The sequence below is a fragment of the Homalodisca vitripennis genome, chromosome 3 (assembly GCF_021130785.1).
Source record: "Homalodisca vitripennis isolate AUS2020 chromosome 3, UT_GWSS_2.1, whole genome shotgun sequence".
NCBI lineage: Eukaryota > Metazoa > Arthropoda > Insecta > Hemiptera > Cicadellidae > Homalodisca > Homalodisca vitripennis.
The window spans coordinates 114,940,619-114,959,393 of NC_060209.1; the positions used below are offsets into that span (position 1 = coordinate 114,940,619).

Sequence of the window (18,775 nt, forward strand, 5' to 3'; positions counted from 1 at the left end):
TGATGTATTAGAATGTAAGGGGATTTTTTCCGAACTGCCAGTATCGACTAGTGCATCAGTCTGAATCCCATTAACTTCAATTTTTATATTTGATTTTGATAAAGATTTAGTAGAAGCAGCACAACTAGCCGGTTTGATACTTGGAGACTTTTGAGAGTTTAGTTTACTCGAAGGTACTAAACAAATCAAATATGGCAAAAATGACTGACTGCTGGACATTGACTCCACGAATGCTCTTTACTTTAACCACTGAAATAAGGTTTTTTAAATGTAGCTAAAAACGTCGACTTGTCATTATTCGAAGATTGATTACTTTTAACCGATATTTGATCGGTCGCTTTAGAATTTTATTATGAATGGAGTTTAATACAGAGTGTTGACTTTCTCAAAAGATTTATGCAAAGATAATGTTTTGTTTTCTAAAAGTCTCTGTCTCTGCCTTATAATAGGAGAAAGTAAACCCGAATAAATGTATCCTGAATACAGTAATTTGTATTTTGTTAAGCAGTTACTTGAGTAAACAGTTAATTGCATGGTTAATTAAATCTTTTAAGGCTTGTAAATAACGATCTATTGATCCTCCTGAGTTTTGAAAACGAGTATTTAGAAGATATCTCTAATATATTTCAATTTTAAGTCAATAAAGTTCTTTCAATGTTTCAATAGCTTCATCGAATGTTAAAGTCCCAGAAATGTAAATGTATGTAATGTAAACAGATGGACTGAAATTGAAATTGTTAACAAGTAACGTAGTTTTTCTTCTCATTCATTAGGAAGCATCGCATTCCTACAAGAAGATACAAAATGTTTGATGCCAATACAGCTATTGTTCTGCAGATTCATGTTCAGGCTCTACATCACATCTATTAGGTTTAAGATATTTTTCCATAACTAGTAAGAAACTTTACTAAATTTTAATACAATTAAACTGTTAAGTAAATGACCTAAAGATAAGTTTTTTAAAGTTTGAAGCCAGATAAATTTTAAATACACATAACTTAAATAAATATTAGGTTACGGGTGAGAGAATTAATTACTGTATATTATTTTAAATAACAAATTGCCATCAAAACTGTTACATCAGAATGTACACGTTTAAAATCTTGTAAAGACTAACATGGTCAAGATCAAAACGAAATGCTCAAAACCAAGTTCATGAGACAAGTCCTCAATAGGAACGTGATTGCACAATAAGCTATGCTTGGCACTCACCGTGCTGTCAAAACGACGTTAATTACATTTTCGATCGTCACAAGGTATTTTTGATGTGGTTGGAAGTTGGTGATCTACACTCAATAATCTGATACACCTGCGCAACAAAAGGTCCTCAGAGCCACCACGTCTTCTAGAAGTTTCGCGGACCGAAATATGAAACCAAGTATTCTGTTTCTTCTGCTGGATACATTTAAAACACGCTCTTCAGTAATTACTTCATCTATTGCATAACGCATTATATTGGATGGTTCTAAGTGAAACGTCTGAAAATTAAACGGCGTCTTTCTGTTTCAGTTGTTATGTGTATATTTTAATACTAATTTGTATTTAGAATTTGATAACTCATTTAAAACAGATACGTTCATAAAAAATTCACGTTAATAACCTATTTGAACTCAGCAAATTAACACTGGCACTGTAATGTTACATTTTTTATATTAAACGGTCGCTATAGTACATATGTAGGATAAATATATTTATGCATTTAACTGTAAACAAAATCTGCAATATACAAAAGATTACCTTCAGAACATCTTAGGCTATCGGAAATTTCGCGAGTGAACAGCGGCCATCTTCCGACGTCACCAAGACACGCCTAAGTATAATAGGATGACCTCAAACAGAAATAAATGCAAATGGTTTGTTGTCTTCTTGTGGGTTTTCCCATCATCACAATAATTCATTGTAATAGTATCAATTGTAATTGTTGTTATTTGTTGTTATAGTTGTTACTTTTGTTGTTTTGTTAATTCATTTATCATAATAATTCTTTAAAATTATAATAGTGTTATGCTTAGGTATACCAGTAGTTCATTCACCTGACTATGAGAAGAATGTGCATACCAGTATACCCAGTCCAAATTTCATTTGTGTATGGTAGGTTAGTGTTTTATTTCAGCAACCAGATCATTTAAAGCAAAATACCGAAAGAAATCAATCTGAAAATGCTATAAACTAATTGATTAAAAGGCAAGAAAGGTTTAGTTCGAAGGTCGGTGACAATTCTTTGTAGATTTAATAAGAAAAATTAAAAATTACTGTATTATTAATTAAGTCATAAATAAGGAAGAAAGTAAATATAACTGTTCGATGTGCTTGTTTACATTCTCTACTGTTCTGTATTATAAATGCAATACAATTTATTTATAATTTCATTGGAAACTTGGCAACAATGTTCCTCAAGATAAGTTTTGAGGTGTTGGACAATATTTTACAAATCTCTCTTGGGCGACTAAAACTGAGTCTAAGCTAAGCTCGATTAACCCTTAACCGTATGCTATTTATTGATAGTTCAAGAGCCAAGAGTCACTTTGTATTGTATAAGTACATAACCTGGGTTTTCATGAAATACATACAGAAATTCTCCCCGAAAAAGAAATCGATTGTCAACCACTCTAGTTTTGCTGGTGATCGAAATGAGGGGGTATCAAAAGGGTTAAACAAACGAAACTGTGATTTTAGTTAGATCACCGGCAGACAACTAGATAAAGAGATTGAAAGTCGCTACTTCCGTGGTCTGTATGGTTAGCCAACGCTGATTTAACTTTTATTTATGCATTTATGGCGGTTAGTTTGTCAAGCATAGATGAATTTAAAACCCTTTGGTACTCTCCTATTTCAACCTCCACCACGTTTATTGAGGCATACAATAGATTTCGTTTCAAAAGTAGGGTGTGTGCAAATACAATGCAAATTGACTCATGGTTCCTGTACTAGGAGTATATCATTTGAATCTAAAATAAAAATACTCATATACTTGTAAATTTCGTCCTACTGGTTTTCTTTTTGTTCCAACCTACTTTTGTTATGCATAGAAAGGAAAGGTTCATTCATAACCTGTTGTACAACCATTGAACTGAAGTCGCTTCGCCTGTTCTGAGGCCAGCGTTTCAGTTAGTATTTTATTCAATTTATATTTAAAACATATTACTACAAAAATGTAAATGATAGGAGTTAAGAATACTGTAGTTGATACCGGATAGAGTTTAAAAACATCTTTAGTAATACATTTTTGTGAAAAAAGTTTTGTTAAATCGATTGTGCACGTTTCTAGCTTGGATTTTTATTCATTTCTTACTTCCGGAAAATAATGGTATGCAATACTATTATTCAATATATTAAGATATGCGTATTTATGCCGCTGTCTGTAAAAAAATGGAAGAAGAATCGAGAAAATAGCTTTTCAAATAAAATAATTCATTGTACAACTGAAACTGTGAATTTATCAGTAAATTTATACTTGTTTTGCAACTGAATAAAAATAGTTTGTTGTATTAGTAAATAATTTAAGCACATTATTAATAATATAATTTTTAGAGTAATGATTTTGAAACATAATTCTAAAATATAGGCTATTTTAAATTATACTGTCAAACACTTTTAATACTAATTTTTAATTTTTGTCATAACATTTTATTTTCTCTTGAACTTACATATCTTCGCTTCAACTGATTGTATTAGCAACTTTTATATATTTATTAAATTTATACTACTGAATATAGCGATTGTTTTTTTTATACTAATTAAAGTTTTTATTCTCAAGCAGCTATTAATTTAACTCTAGTAAATAGCAAGTAACAATATATTTTTAGCGTGTGTATAATCAAAACCTCACGTCACCCGCTTAAATCCGAAGAATTAGCCTATACTACTATCATTTCTATACTATAACAAAAATTGTACTATATATTTTGTAAACGAAATCTAGTATCAAATTCTATGGTATCAAATTTAATTTAAGTAGATAAATTAAAAACAAACAAAATAAGGTTTATTTGTTGGTTTTAGCAAGATACGTAAGCTTACCTATTGTTTTATACATGAGGGGGTACTGACATACATATTGCATATTTCAGTATGATATATCATTCTAAGAATGTAAAACTGGTTCCAAGTTAATACGGTTTTAAACTACAGGCAGATGTTGTGTAGAAATAAATACAAATGCATTTGCTTGAAAAAATACATTACTATATATTTGCTACTTTTTCCTATAATACGAACACACTGGATTTGGAACAACTTAATTACATATACATTCAGACTTCATGTTCACAAAATCAAATACAGTAACTCATTACTCGAATTTCATTCGCTTTCTTGTAACAGTCTATATAATACAAATATTCACATTAAGACGTTCTCCATTCTGAATCATAAAATAATGTCTAAAGGTGTGCTAAGTTAAGGTGGTAAGTTACATTATAAAAAAATATAAAAACACTTTGGTACACCTAAGTTTCTATCTTAGTGACTATTTATAATCAATCGATTTGTTCGGTATGTAGTAATCTGTCGATTTGGAGGGGAGGTAATCGATGGATTTGGATGGGTAGTCGTAGCTGCTGTAAGGGTAGTCGATGCTCTTGGCCGGGTAGCTGACGAGAGGAGCGTGGTGAGGGTAGACGGGCGAGGGATGGTGGGACACTCCTATTTTCTTGACTACAGCATTGAAGCCGTTGTGATCGTCTGCTGTGTACTCCACTACACGGATTGAGCCGTCAGGTTCTACCAACGAGTACATACCTTTTACCTGCCAACAGAACAGCGTTATAGCTAGCGCAATACATTTTATAATTTGTTTAGCTATACCAAAGCAAAGAAAATATGTTCGATCAACATCATTTTGCCTTTTTAAAATCAAACTTGTCACTGAGAAAGAACGAGTCAATTTAAAAATAGAGGACTACACGACAATTTTAAACCACTTTTTGTAAAAACGGACATGTAAAGTGATATATACCTTGATGGTCCAAAATATAAGGATATGAAGTTTGATAAGTTATGGATTATGTAAGAGAAAAATGAAATTTTGTTGCTTGCACAAATTTAATTAATCAACATAACGTTTTAGAGTTTGGCTGAATTTTCTGTTAAATCAAAAACCTGTGAACAAAAACAAAGGCTAAACTATGTTAAAAAGTTAATAATTTATATAAAAATTATTTAATATACTGCTGATTAATAAAAACGTTGATTAGTGCCCTATAGTATTTAGTATACAGAGTATTAAACAAGTACATATGTGTAATATATATATAATCAGGTGGGCAAACGGTTAAACCATTTGAACTCTGTGAGATTAAGCTATAAATATATTTTAAATAAAACAATAGAAGATTAAACTTGATTATTTATAAACTATCGCTCTCTATCCTTCTCGTATAACACGTAGTAAAGTACAACAGACCTTATCTCCGTCTCTCTCTTCCCACTGCTGCTTGATGTCTCCCGTGTGAGGGTCATGCACTCCGTACTTGAAAGCGTACTTAGGATATGACTGAAACCCAGTTTAAATATATTAATCGACTTATAACTTAATACAACACAAATATACAGTTGAAATCATATATCAAAGTACAAAAAATAATAGAAAAGATTTGTTGTGCAGAAATAACGATCTCGTAGAATAAAAATTGTTTTCCTTAGGTAGTTAGTTTAAGAACGAAAAATCTTTTCGATCACATTTGAAGTCGGAAGAAAGACAAATTTATTTTACGCTTATCTTCAAACATCAGAATGAAGTTATGTTAACAGTTTTGAATGTAAATTTATACAAACTTGTTGCTATGATTATTCTTTGAGATAATAATTGTTAAAATACGATTTGCAAACTTCTGGAGATGAATGCAATCTTTAAATCTCTCCAAATATCGAAACAGTCAAAAGCACATAAATGTTTGTAAAGGAATTACAGATTTTAAACATTTAATTTGTGCTCTATATGGGGATGTAATCTATATAAAAATATTGTTGAAGTGCATACGCACGATGAATTAAGACATTTAATTAAATACTGTAAATGATAAAAAGTAGCCACATCAAAACAGCAGTAACAAAATAAGGCACCTCCCTATTTTCAACCTGAATATTTGAAACTTTTAAGCTGGTCCGTTGGAGCATCCCCCATTGACCACAAATAGGATCTGCATCTTCATTTTTATTTCCGAATCTTAAAAGTTCCTTCGTCCTTCCTGAATAATTCATTACACTCATTACAAATATTATATTAAATACTTACGTAATGTTCATGGTCATGGTGAGGGGCGTAGTTGGCGTACTCGGCGCCATCATAAGGTGCCCCAACGTGAGGTAGAACCACAGGGACGCCTGCAGACTTGGTGGGGAAGTCGTACCCAATGGACTTGCCTTGGTAGCCCGGGACGAGAGGGGCGAGGTTGTAGTCCGGTACGATGATAGGGGCTGTCTTGGGTAGCACGACAGGTATGTATTGGGGCAGATGGTCGTACCCTGGAGCAGAGTAGTAGTCGTGGTCAGAGTCGTGGTAGTCATGGTCGACATCGTGAGGGGCATAATCCTCTTCCGGCGTCGGTGTGGGGGCGGAGCTGACGCTGGAGAGCACAGCCAGCACGGCTGCTAGTGTCTGAAACAAGTGCAGACGTAGGTAGAACATTGTTGCGAACTAGACTACCGTAAGAAGAACGATACAAATCTACTATAAAGTACAAGTTCAGTTATAATGACATAGGTTTATAAAAGTGAGGAGTTATCCTTGTTAGAAATCCCTCGTAATACTCACAATCAATTTATACGTTTAGCCTACTATCTTGCATTTATTACTCCTTACAGTTATTAACTAACTACCATTGATTTTCACTCCATAACACAAACTTTGAACAATTTAAGTGCTAGAAATTACAAATTGTTAACACCGCTAACACAGATGTTGTTGAATTATACTGCATGAAAGATACTTGCCCGATAGAATTGCAAGTGTTTAAAAGGCTGTGGTGAAACGACCTTGAATTCTACCCCATAAAACAATGTTAAGCCTCAAAAACCTTTATTAACTTATTTTCGGGCGTTATGTCTAATTTGAAAGTTATGATGAATACACTTTTCGTAAGTAAAAAGGTACCTATTTAGATTCTTTCTAAAAATTAATGCAGGTATGGACAAATTTAAATATTGTTTGGATGGGTATTGAATATATCTTAAAAACGAAAAATACCTCCCATAATTCTAGAGTGTGTCTAGTGTATTAGTGGATTAATCTTTATCAACGTTCAATAAAATAAAGTCGGTTGAATTGTTATTTATAATAATTAATTATGATAATTACATAGATTTATGAAAGATTTCGTGAAACATATTTTCTATATTAAAAATAATACTAACATATGCTTTATTTCAAAATATAATCTGGTTTGTCTCTTATCTTTTATCTTAAGTTTATCTTTAACTTATAATTTAATGAAGGTCCTTTTGTAAGACGATAACTGGTTATAACATAAATAATTATGCCATGTTAATGTCCAAGTACTGATCATTTGAGTCGTTGCTGTTGTTTACAGCTTGTACAGTCGTTCATATTTTGAGTAATGAAACAAATAAAATCATTAATAAATTAAATTAAATTATTATTCATAAATGATTAATTTTTCATTGTAATGGCTAATCATTCATGTATGATAGTGTCCTTTGTAATAAGCTTCACTAACGCTCAGCCAAATTCCACGGAAAGATTTGCACCATTATTGACTCAATTTTGCCTATTTACAAGTCGTTTATGCAAATTTTCAAGCCTATACCTCTATGTGTTTTAGAAATAGCCTCCAAAATATCAGCTTTGTAAACGCTCAACCAAACCACATTGGAAGACATGCACAACAATCGAAATATGTGTTGTTTATATAGAAATTATTCTGAATAGGTAAAATCGTTCTCAAGATGTCTTGTCGACAGACAGGTACAAATGAAATTGTTCCAGCTCCCCGAGTGTCCTCTAGTATAGGTGCAGTGTTGGGAAATAATAAATCGATTTTTAAAATAAAACGTAATAATCAAAGGTTTGTTCAAACCCCATTTAGGTATTGTTTTTAAAGATAGAAAAATATAATTTGATTATTCATAATTAATTATTTCACGGGGAGTGGTAGTAAATTGAAGCAAAATTAGGGACACCTGTAATGAGACACAAAAAATTAGAAAATAAACATAGTGTACTTTTTAAGTAACAGTTTTTAAAGTACTTTTTACAGTACATAAATTACATGCAAGATGATCGAAGAGAGTGAATGCGTTTTATTATTTATGGCGATATTTAATTTTCTTAAAATATTTTTAAAATGTTAATTTTCTCACATTATATTTCATATTTTACAATATAAAATAATTTACTTGAGTCATAAATGAAAACCAATCACTATATGCTTGTACAATGTTCACTCACATAATATATCTTCAGCAGTTGTTATTTGGACCTGATGAAAATTACCTAAAATTCCTACTTTAAATACCCGTAATTCTTTGTAGAGTGATGAAAAATGTTTTTATTTTGTTCTGTCTTTTAGAATTTTATGTTAAAGGGTTTTGAATTAAAACAAATTCCCATCCAGCAATCGATTTGAGGGTGTACTGGATAATTAAAAATGTATTATATGGATTACGTTTCCATTTTAGAAGGAATGTTTACATTTTTAGGAGCTATGAATTATATTATTTTTGCTAATAAATTAAAAATAAAGTACGCTATTGAAAAGTATAACCGATTTAATATTTTCTGTATATCTAAACTAATGTAAATGTATTAATTATTTTCAACATTCAACACTTTATAAAACTATTTAAAATTTAATCAGCACAAGTAACAATCTACTCCAACAATTTACAAAGTAAATATGTTGGATTTATTACAAATTTAACTACTACTACCTTAATAGCAAAATATCAGTATTATAAAGTAAAATGTGATAAAAACACAAGAATAGTTGTTTTAAATTTCCTATAGTTTATTTCAGTACTAGTAAAGTAATATTTTATGTCATTTTAATATTATCTATAAAATAATTTTTGGAGAAACATATTATTACTATAATACATATTATATTACGTCTTATTTGTAACATTATATACCTTGTTAATTATTTTTAATGAACTAAGCCTATTTTAATATAAATGAATCAATCCTCCTTTAAAGCATGTTGTTATTTTGTTACTGAATACTTCTTGCACGTGTTTCATTTTAATATTTAATGATTCATGGAGTGTTTATGACTTATTTGAATAAATGGGAAATGGAGACTTAAATAGTGGAATGAAATTGCTACAGTAAAAACCTGTATAATATATATTGCTATGACTGATATTTAATGCCTTGAAAAAGTAGTTATTAAATTATTTGGCAGTAAATCCTAATTTAAACAACTTCAAAATGAGGAAAATATTTTTAAATTTTGATTGAAAGAACTGAATATACGATCAAAGTTTATTAGTAAGGTTTATCAATAAGATCACAGTTGAAAATATGTTTAAAATTAAATATATAGTAACTATAATTATGTCAACTAATGGAGAATTGAGAGAAACTTGTTAGTAATGAAGATAAACATTTATTAGATGTCACTTTGGAGGACCACAATGTCCAGACTTACTGCTGTTGTTTATAAAGCGTAAACAAGATAAAAGGTTGGTTGAATAAATCTATAGCAGTAGTAAACTCACTTATAAATCGAAAGAGAACGTGATTTTAGAATAAGAAAAAGAAAAGAACTTTTGTAACTGCGTCCCATGAAACTAATATGGCTTCAGCAACAGGTAGTTCAGAGAGGGCGTGTATCTATATTGCCTATCTAACGCCTTTGTGCTAACTACACTATTTCTGTTCTGATTAGTCTGTTAATTAGTGAAATTCAATAAACACTTTAATGTTTGTATTACGATAGTGATGTAAGATTTTACATTATTATTTTATTAATTTTTAATTATATTACTGTATTTATTTAATTAAGAATTATTTCCTTGAAATGGTATCTTCTGAAACAGAAAATTGTATAACTTATTACTAGTTCTGAATAATCGGATAACACACACAAAATGGAAATTTGCAAGAATAATATATGAATGATCGTAATTTAATTTGGGTAGTTATATAACAAGTCAATATAAAAAATAAGTATGTAACTCGATGATACTTTTATACTGTATTTTGAAACTCTTATATTGATGAGGAATAATTTATTTGATTTAAAAATCGTTGTTTATAGTTGACAAATTCTTTACGTCTAAGTAAATTTGAGTCGAAATACTACTCTATGATGTTTATATTAAAAGAGAAAATATTAAAAACAATTAAGAACAATAAATTATTTGTATAATTCTTATTAACCCAATTCTCACTATTATTAACAGTGCAAAAAAGAAATATACACGATTTCAGAATTAAATATTAGTTTAAATTAAAAATTAAAGACATATAGCGTAACATAAATGTATAAATAAAAGTCCGCAAAATTTTAATTGATTGTATAGCAAATTAATTATAATTATAAAAATATCGATTTTTGTAACAAATGAGAGAACCCCTGTAATTGACAAAACAGCTTATTAACTAAAAACACTGAATCCTGGATAATCCTGGACGTAGAGCATGCACACAGACACTAGCACAGGAGACACAGTGGAACACAGAACTACCTGAAGGTGATGGACCATGGCGGAGACTGGCCGGGGGCGCGACAGTGGACGTTATATAGACGGCACTTGGGCAACTGATCTGTCACGGTACAAGGTCACTGGCATGGCAGTCCCAGCTTTGTATTGTGAACTACATGCTACATCCCTTACAATGCCAACCACAAGGTCACTGGCATACTCAGTTTTGTATTGTGAACTACATGCTACATCCCTTACAATGTCAGCCACAAGGTCACTGGAATACTCAGTTTTGTATTGTGAACTACATGCTACATCCCTTACGATGCCAACCACAAGGTCACTGGCATACTCAGTTTTGTATTGTGAACTACATGCTACATCCCTTACAGTGCCAGCCACAATGTCACTGGCATGGCGAGTCCCAACTTTGTATTGACATCCCTTACAATGTCAAGCCACAAGGTCACTGGCATACTCAGTTTTGTATTGTGAACTACATGCTACATCCCTTACAATGCCAGCCACAAGGTCACTGGCATAGCGAGTCCCAGCTTTGTATTGTCAACTACATGCTACATCTCTTACAATGCCAGCCACAAGGTCACTGAAATGGCGAGTCCCAGCTTTGTATTGTCAACTACATGCTACATCCCTTACAGTGCCAGCGACAATGTCACTGGCATGGCGAGTCCCAACTTTGTATTTACATCCTCCCTTACAATGCCAGCCACAAGGTCACTAGCATAGCGAGTCCCAGCTTTGTATTGTCAACTACATGCTACATCTCTTACAATGCCAGCCACAAGGTCACTGAAATGGCGAGTCCCAGCTTTGTATTGTCAACTACATGCTACATCCCTTACAATGCCAGCCACAAGGTCACTGGCATGGCGAGTCCCAACTTTGTATTGTGAACTACATGCTACATCCCTTACAATGCCAGCCACTAGGTCACTGGCATGGCGAGTCCCAGCTTTGTATTGTCAACTACATGCTACATCCCTTACAATGCCAGCCACAAGGTCACTGGCATGGCGAGTCCCAGCTTTGTATTGTCAACTACATGCTACATCCCTTACAATGCCAGCCACAAGGTCACTGGCATGGCGAGTCCCAACTTTGTATTGTCAACTACATGCTACATCCCTTACAATGCCAGCCACTAGGTCACTGGCATGGCGAGTCCCAGCTTTGTATTGTGAACTACATGCTACATCCCTTACAATGCCAGCCACAAGGTCACTGGCATGGCGAGTTCCCAAGCTTTGTATTGTCAACTACATGCTACATCCCTTACAGTGCCAGCCACTAGGTCACTGGCATGGCGAGTCCCAACTTTGTATTGTCAACTACATACTACATCCCTTACAATGCCAGCCACTAGGTCACTGGCATGGCGAGTCCCAAATTTGTATTGTCAACTACATGCTACATCCCTTACAATGCCAGCCACAAGGTCACTGGCATGGCGAGTCCCAACGGAGTACAATGCCAGCCAGTAGGTCACTGGCATAGCGAGTTCCAGCTTTGTATGGTCAACTACATGCTACATCCCTTACAATGCCAGCCACAAGGTCACTGGCATGTTTAGTTATGTATTGCGAAGTAGGCTACATGCTCAAGTTATTCACAGTTTATTATTAGTCCAGGTTTTAGCACAATGAGACTGCCATTTGCTGGGACGCTGCTTCTATATAGTATTAAATATGTTTAATGTATGGTTTTAATAATATTTGCCTAAATGTACAGGTCTTATATTTTTTGCGAAACAAGTTTATATTTTTACACAAAATAAATTCTTTATTAATTTTTAAATTATATTGTGTTACAGAAATATTGAGTGGTTTATGTCGGCTTACTTAAATAAAATAATTTAAAAAGTTACAAAACAGTGTGCTGGTTTCAGCATACTTATATAAAATGTTAATGTATTACATTTTACTTATTACTTATTGTGTTAATGTAAAAGTAACTAAACCCTTAAAAATATAAAATGATAAATAAAAGCTAAAATAGGCGTGGTTCGGTCTATATTTAAAAAAGATATATATATACATATATATATATATATATATATATATATATATATATATATATATATATATATATATATATATATATATATATATATGGTGTCTTATTGACAAGAGCCAGATTTTATCCTGCCAACAAAGAGCTTCGCTATCGGCTTTATGGAGTTCCTCCATTTTTCTTGAAAAAGACCAACTGGAAAAATAAAAAAAAGATGTTCCATTATCAGAAACTATGCACCACATTCACTTTTATGAATATATTGCTCAACATCCCATTTTAAAGCCGAAAGAGGAAAGGAAGAAGGTAAGAAGTCGTAAAGTAACCCTTCCTCCACATCGTGTCGTAAGCTGAGGAAAGATATAAATGCTGCAGATGATTTCATTTTTTTCGTAACCATTCTCAATGAAAGATGTTAGTGTAAATAAAGATGTCTCTCAGGCATAAAGCTGTTCTGCCGGAATATACTCATTGAGAACAATGACAATATGGTTGTAGCAAAGTATTTCCAACAACTTAAAGCATACATTCAGGAGGGCTATCGTGCAGCAACTATCCAACTGTTCAGCTAGGTTTCCTGGCTTTAGCACTGCTACTATTTTAGACCTTTTAAATACTTTATTTCAAGAGCCAGTAGTGAGATTTATGTTGAAAGGTAAAGAATCCTCAACTTACTTTAGGAGCAGAGTGTTTTTAAAAATTCGATTAGTATTTCGTCTATATATATGCAGTTTTCCTGTTTGTACAACGATAACCGACGTCGAGCTCTTTATGAGTAAATGGTCTGTAGGGGTTAGATGCGATCTTTCAATTTAAATTTAGAAAACAAGCATATCCGATATCTAAGTCATACAGTCAGCTTGACTATGTCATTTGGGTCTGGTACGTTTGTCGGTTGTAAGTTTACATGGAAGCATCCAAGCCTTATGGCTAAAGTTCATGTTTTCTCATCTTTTTTAAGGGTCATATTTCTTTTCTACCATCATCAAGCAAACTCATCAGTATATCAGTTGTACAGTATAAGAATCTCCAGTAGTGCTAAAATCACCATAAAGATGTTCACACTATCTACTACATCGTAGTATGCACTGGTACTCTTTTCTATGCCCTCTCGTTTTGTGATTTTTTGTTGTAGACAATACAAGCACCATAAATTGATTGTATTTCTTAACTGATACATCAATGAATCTGATAGCATATCCCACTCCAACATATATTAAGCGTTTCACCCTCTGCTCTATTGAAATTCCCCCGAAGTCACAAGATCTTCAGATGGGAATTTATATTCCAACTAACAGAAGAACAGGTTTAGGTTGGGAATGATAGACGTAAACAAGAGCTCTTCTGATTACTAGCATTGGCTTATATAATGTATCGAACAGGTTTAGGTTGGGAATGATAGACGTAAACAAGAGCTCTTCTGATTACTAGCATTGGCTTATATAATGTATCATACGAACAGAAACACAATCGGCGAATAACTTTGACGTCAATTATCTGACCAAGAATTAGGTTTGTCCTTTGCATCGAACACCAAGGACAGGTTGATATTTAAAGCCCAGTCAGCAATATTTATGCTGTTCTTGTCATCCATGGATTAATTCCATCGCATCGGCTGTGATGGTGTTAAAATCAACAACGTTTATTTTGGGATGATGAAATTGAGACATCGCCCAATCAGGCCAGACTGTAGTGGGCGGCTCGTATGTCACAAGTCAACAGTGAGTACAAAGAGGTTATCATCACAGCTTTCGTGGATTAACAACGATTTACAGGCATATCTGTCTTGTCCAACATAAGCAGCGACTCCTTGGATTCTTCCTATAAGTTTAAGTCTGGTTCTAACACCCTCTACTTTAAGTTGATAGACTTTAATAGAAAAACATATGTTTTCAAAAAAATAATTTTAATTTAGAGTATGACAGTTCTTTAAACAGTTATTTATATTTTTCGTTTACACTGCGTCGAGACATTGATCACACAAATTTATATTCTTGATATATTTCGGATTAGCTGTGACTAAAACAGATTCGGTTAACAAGATGTCAGTTTAACATTTTCTGCCTGTAGACGACATTCCACAGTGGGGCCGAAATATTTAATGTTATTTAATACAGGTGGAATAACAATATCTTTGCAGTAGATGGTAAAATTTCAATAACGAGTTTTAAATAAAGTAATGGGTTCTCATTACTTCGTCCGAAGCTGTGAGTAACATATTATTATCAAAATGAAAAGAGGAGTAAATAAAGTCAACTAGAAGGTAGAGTAGAGGAACCTGAATTCGATATAAGCCCATCATGTAGCAACAATAAACGACGCCAATCGATACAGCGAATGGAAGGCCGTGAACACATAATAGCACATATCCTTCATTGTTATATGCGTGTAAAGTTCACAAAGCAACTCGATAACACCAATAACTCCAGAGGTTTCCATTGTACTGATGCGTTAAAGCATAGAAAGTGTCGATAAAAATAAGAAATAACAAAGGTGGGGACCAATAAGTCTGCAAAATTGTTTGTCACCATAAAAAATAGTAACGACAAAAGTACATTTCACCTTGGAATTTATGACGTGTCGCTCTTTAAATGTGTTGTGATTGTACGCAAGCCTACAATTGCTCATCATTGATGTCATCATGATAATATGGCATTCGTAGATGTAATTTTTGCTATAACATTTCCTATGGCTATAAGTATAAAACGTGTGTTATAATTAAAATAAAATGTAATCGGTCTCACTACTTATTCGAATTGTTTGCATTTCAGCTGTTGCATGAGAAATTGTAAATAATAAATGTAGTTTTTATACACAGGACTTCATAACGATACATTTTCTTAAATTAAAGGTGAAATTGACACTTAACCGAAACGTCTTGTGGAGAACGGAAAAGACTTGTTTACACTCTTCTAATTAATAAATTGACACAATACGTTTTTTAATCACTATTTAGTATCCTTATCCTAAATTCACTAAATAAACCTCTGAAGAAAACATGTTAACATTCAAACGTAACGCTTTATATGGGGTGTTTCAGCAGGAATCTGCTATACTGCACAAGCTTCCTTCCATCAAAATAATGAAAAAAGGTCAAAGAAATATGGGTCCGGAAATGCTTTGTTGGCGAGTTATACAGGGTAAAAGATTTCAACTGAAATTCAGCTTCCTCAGTGAAATTAACTCACACTCAAATATTAAGGCTGTCAATTGAGTTTTGTTGATTAGTTAACTAGGTAATTTGTATGTAAAATGAGCTGACAAATCGTACAACACCTGTCCCAGAATTCTATCTCTAATAGCTTAAAAGAAAATCGGGGTAAAGCCAAAAAATGTTAGGGTTGAAAATACACTTTTTGCGTTTGGAATATAATAAATCCGTTAAAATTGCTTACAAACAAAGAAAATGCTCAATAAAATGTGTAAAGATTCCCAACACACATTCCCAAACAGGCGGATTGGTCAAGGAGGGCCAACATCATGGCCAGCGAGATTTCCCGATTTGAACCCCTTAGATTTCTTTTATGGGGACACATGAAATGATTAGTGTATGATCAAAAATCGGATAATGAACGAGAACTCATACACAGCATCATTATTGCAGCCCCAGAAATAAAAATCAGTCGAATAGAGAATGCAATGCCCTCTTTAAATTGTCAGGTAGAAATGTGTATTAACAATAGAAATCCATTTTGAGCAGCTTTTGTAATACTTTTGTCAATGAAAATTCATGAAGTCATTTTATGATGTTAAATTTGAGACGCAAATTTAAGAATTAGTGATTTTCATAAGTTTAGTTTTGTGTGCTCCTCAATAAAATTGCATGTAAAATAAACCCATTACGATTCTATTGACTTTATTTACATTATTTTTTAGAATAGATAAATAAGCTCATTTTACATAAAACATTTCTAATTGACAAACTCAGTTAACACCCTAAAGAATTCAGCGTGAGTAACTTTCATTGATGGAGCTGAATTTTAGGTGAAATCTTTGGCCTTGTATAACTTGCCAACGAAGCATTTCCAAGCCCAAGTTTATATGAACTTTTTTCATTATTTCGATAAGAGGAATAAGTTTGTACAGTATGGCAGATTCCTCCTAAGACACCCTTGTATAAGTGAGTGAAAACATGTAACATAATATGACTTAATTGGCGAGGAGAGTTATATATGCTCCTGAAGGAAGTTTTCATCAGCCTAACGACGCTGGTTACAGATTCTACTGGCGAGGAGAATTATATATGGTCTCCTGAAGTGAAGTTTTCCATCAGTCCTAACTACAAGCTGGTTAGCAGATTCGACTGGCGAGGAGAGTTTTATATGTATCCTGAAAGGAGTTTTCATCAGGCCCTAAACTACGCTGGTATACAGGATTCGACTGGCGAGGAGAGTATTTATATGTTATCCTGAAGGGAGTTTTTCATCTACCCTAACTTACGCTGGTTACAGATTCGACTTGGCGAAGGTGAGTTATTATATGTCCTAAAGGAAGTTTACAATCATCCTAACTACGCTGGTTACAGATTCCGGACTGGCGAGGTGAGTTTTTATATGTCTACCTGAAGGAGTTTTTTCATCAACCTAAACTACGCTGGTTACAGATTCGACTGGTCGAGGAGTAGTTATAATATGATCCTACAAGGAAGTTTTTCAATCAAATCCTAACTTCGCTGGTTACAGATTCGGACTGAGCGAGGAGAGATTTTATATATGCTCCTAAAGGAGAGTTTTCAATCAACCTAACTATCGCTGGTTACAGATTCGTCTGGCGAGGAGAGTTATATATGCTCCTGAAAGGAGTTTTCATTCCAATCCAGCCTAACTACGCTGCAGGTTAACAGATTAGACTGCGCGGCACTAGGAGAGTTATACTATGCTCCTGAAAGGAGTTTTCATCAAACCTAACTACGCTGGTTACCAGATTCGACTGGCGAGGGAGAGTTATATATGCTCCCTAAAGGGAAGTTTTCATCAAACCTAACTACGCTGGTTACAGATTCGACCAACTTTAGTTTACTTGGGCGCGCGAGGTAGAGTTTTATATGCCTCCTAAAGGAATAGTTTTCAATCAAACCTAAACTACGGCTGGTTACAGATTCGACTGGCGACGAGGAGGAGTTATATATGCTACCTGAAGGCAGTTTTCATCCAACCTACACTACGGCTGGTTACAGAATCTCGGACTGGCCGAGGAGAGTTATATATGCTCGCTACAAGGAAGTTATTCATCAACCTAAAACTACGGCTGGTTTACTAGATTCGAACTGGCGAGGAGAGTTTTATATATGCTCCTAAAGGAAGTTTTCATCAACCTAAACTACGCTGGTTAGCAGATTTCGACTGGCGAGGAGAGATTTATATGCTCCTTACTAAAGGAAGTTTTCATCAACCTTAACTACGCTGGTAGTACAGTTTCCGACTGGCGAGGAGAGTATTTAATATGCTCGCTGAAGGAGGTTTTCATCAGCCTATCTACGCTGGTTAACAGATTCGATGGCGAGGACGGCGTTTTATATGCTCCCTCAAAAGGAAGGTTTTCCATCAATGCCTAACTTCGCTGGTTAAAGATTCGAATGGCGAGGAGAGTTATATTATGACTCGCTAAAGGAAAGTTTTCATCAACCTAAACTACAGCTGGTTACAGGATTTCGAACTATACTGAGGAGAGTTATTATATGCTCCTGAAGGAGTTTTCATTCAGCCTAACTACGCTGGTTAGCAGATTCGACTGGCGAGGAGAGTTTTATTTGCTCATGAAGAGTTTTCATCAACCTAACTAAACGCTGGTTAGCAGAATTCGACTGGCTAAGGAGAGTTATATATGCTCGCTAAAGGAAGTTTTCATCAACCTAAAACTACGCTGGTTTAGGCAGATTCCGACTGGCGAGTGAGGAGTTTTATATGGTCTAGAAGGGAGTTTTTCATTCAACCTAACTACGCTGGTTATCAGATTCGACTGGCGAGAGGATAAGTTATATTATGCCTCCTAAAGGAGTTTTCCTTCAACCTAACTACGATGGTTACAGATTCGGACTGGCGAGGAGAGTTTTTATATGCTCCTAAAGGATGAAGTTTTCATCAACCTAACTACGATGGTTTACAGATTTCGACTGGCGAGGAGAGTTATACTC

At 33.7% G+C, this 18,775-nt stretch overlaps 1 protein-coding gene across 1 annotated transcript in view; it reads right to left on the reverse strand.

Moving 5' to 3' along the window:
* Window positions 1-4,169: 4,169 nt before the first annotated feature.
* The window catches only part of LOC124358325, a 77,751-nt gene continuing 63,145 nt past the window's right edge, over window positions 4,170-18,775 (reverse strand). Inside the window, exons 5-7 of the mRNA XM_046810624.1 lie at window positions 6,236-6,637; window positions 5,405-5,494; window positions 4,170-4,747 (exon numbers count right to left, since the gene is read on the reverse strand). Of these exons, the coding sequence (XP_046666580.1) occupies window positions 4,469-4,747; window positions 5,405-5,494; window positions 6,236-6,637 (771 nt within the window). The 3' untranslated portion in view covers window positions 4,170-4,468. The remainder of the gene's footprint in view (window positions 4,748-5,404; window positions 5,495-6,235; window positions 6,638-18,775) is intronic.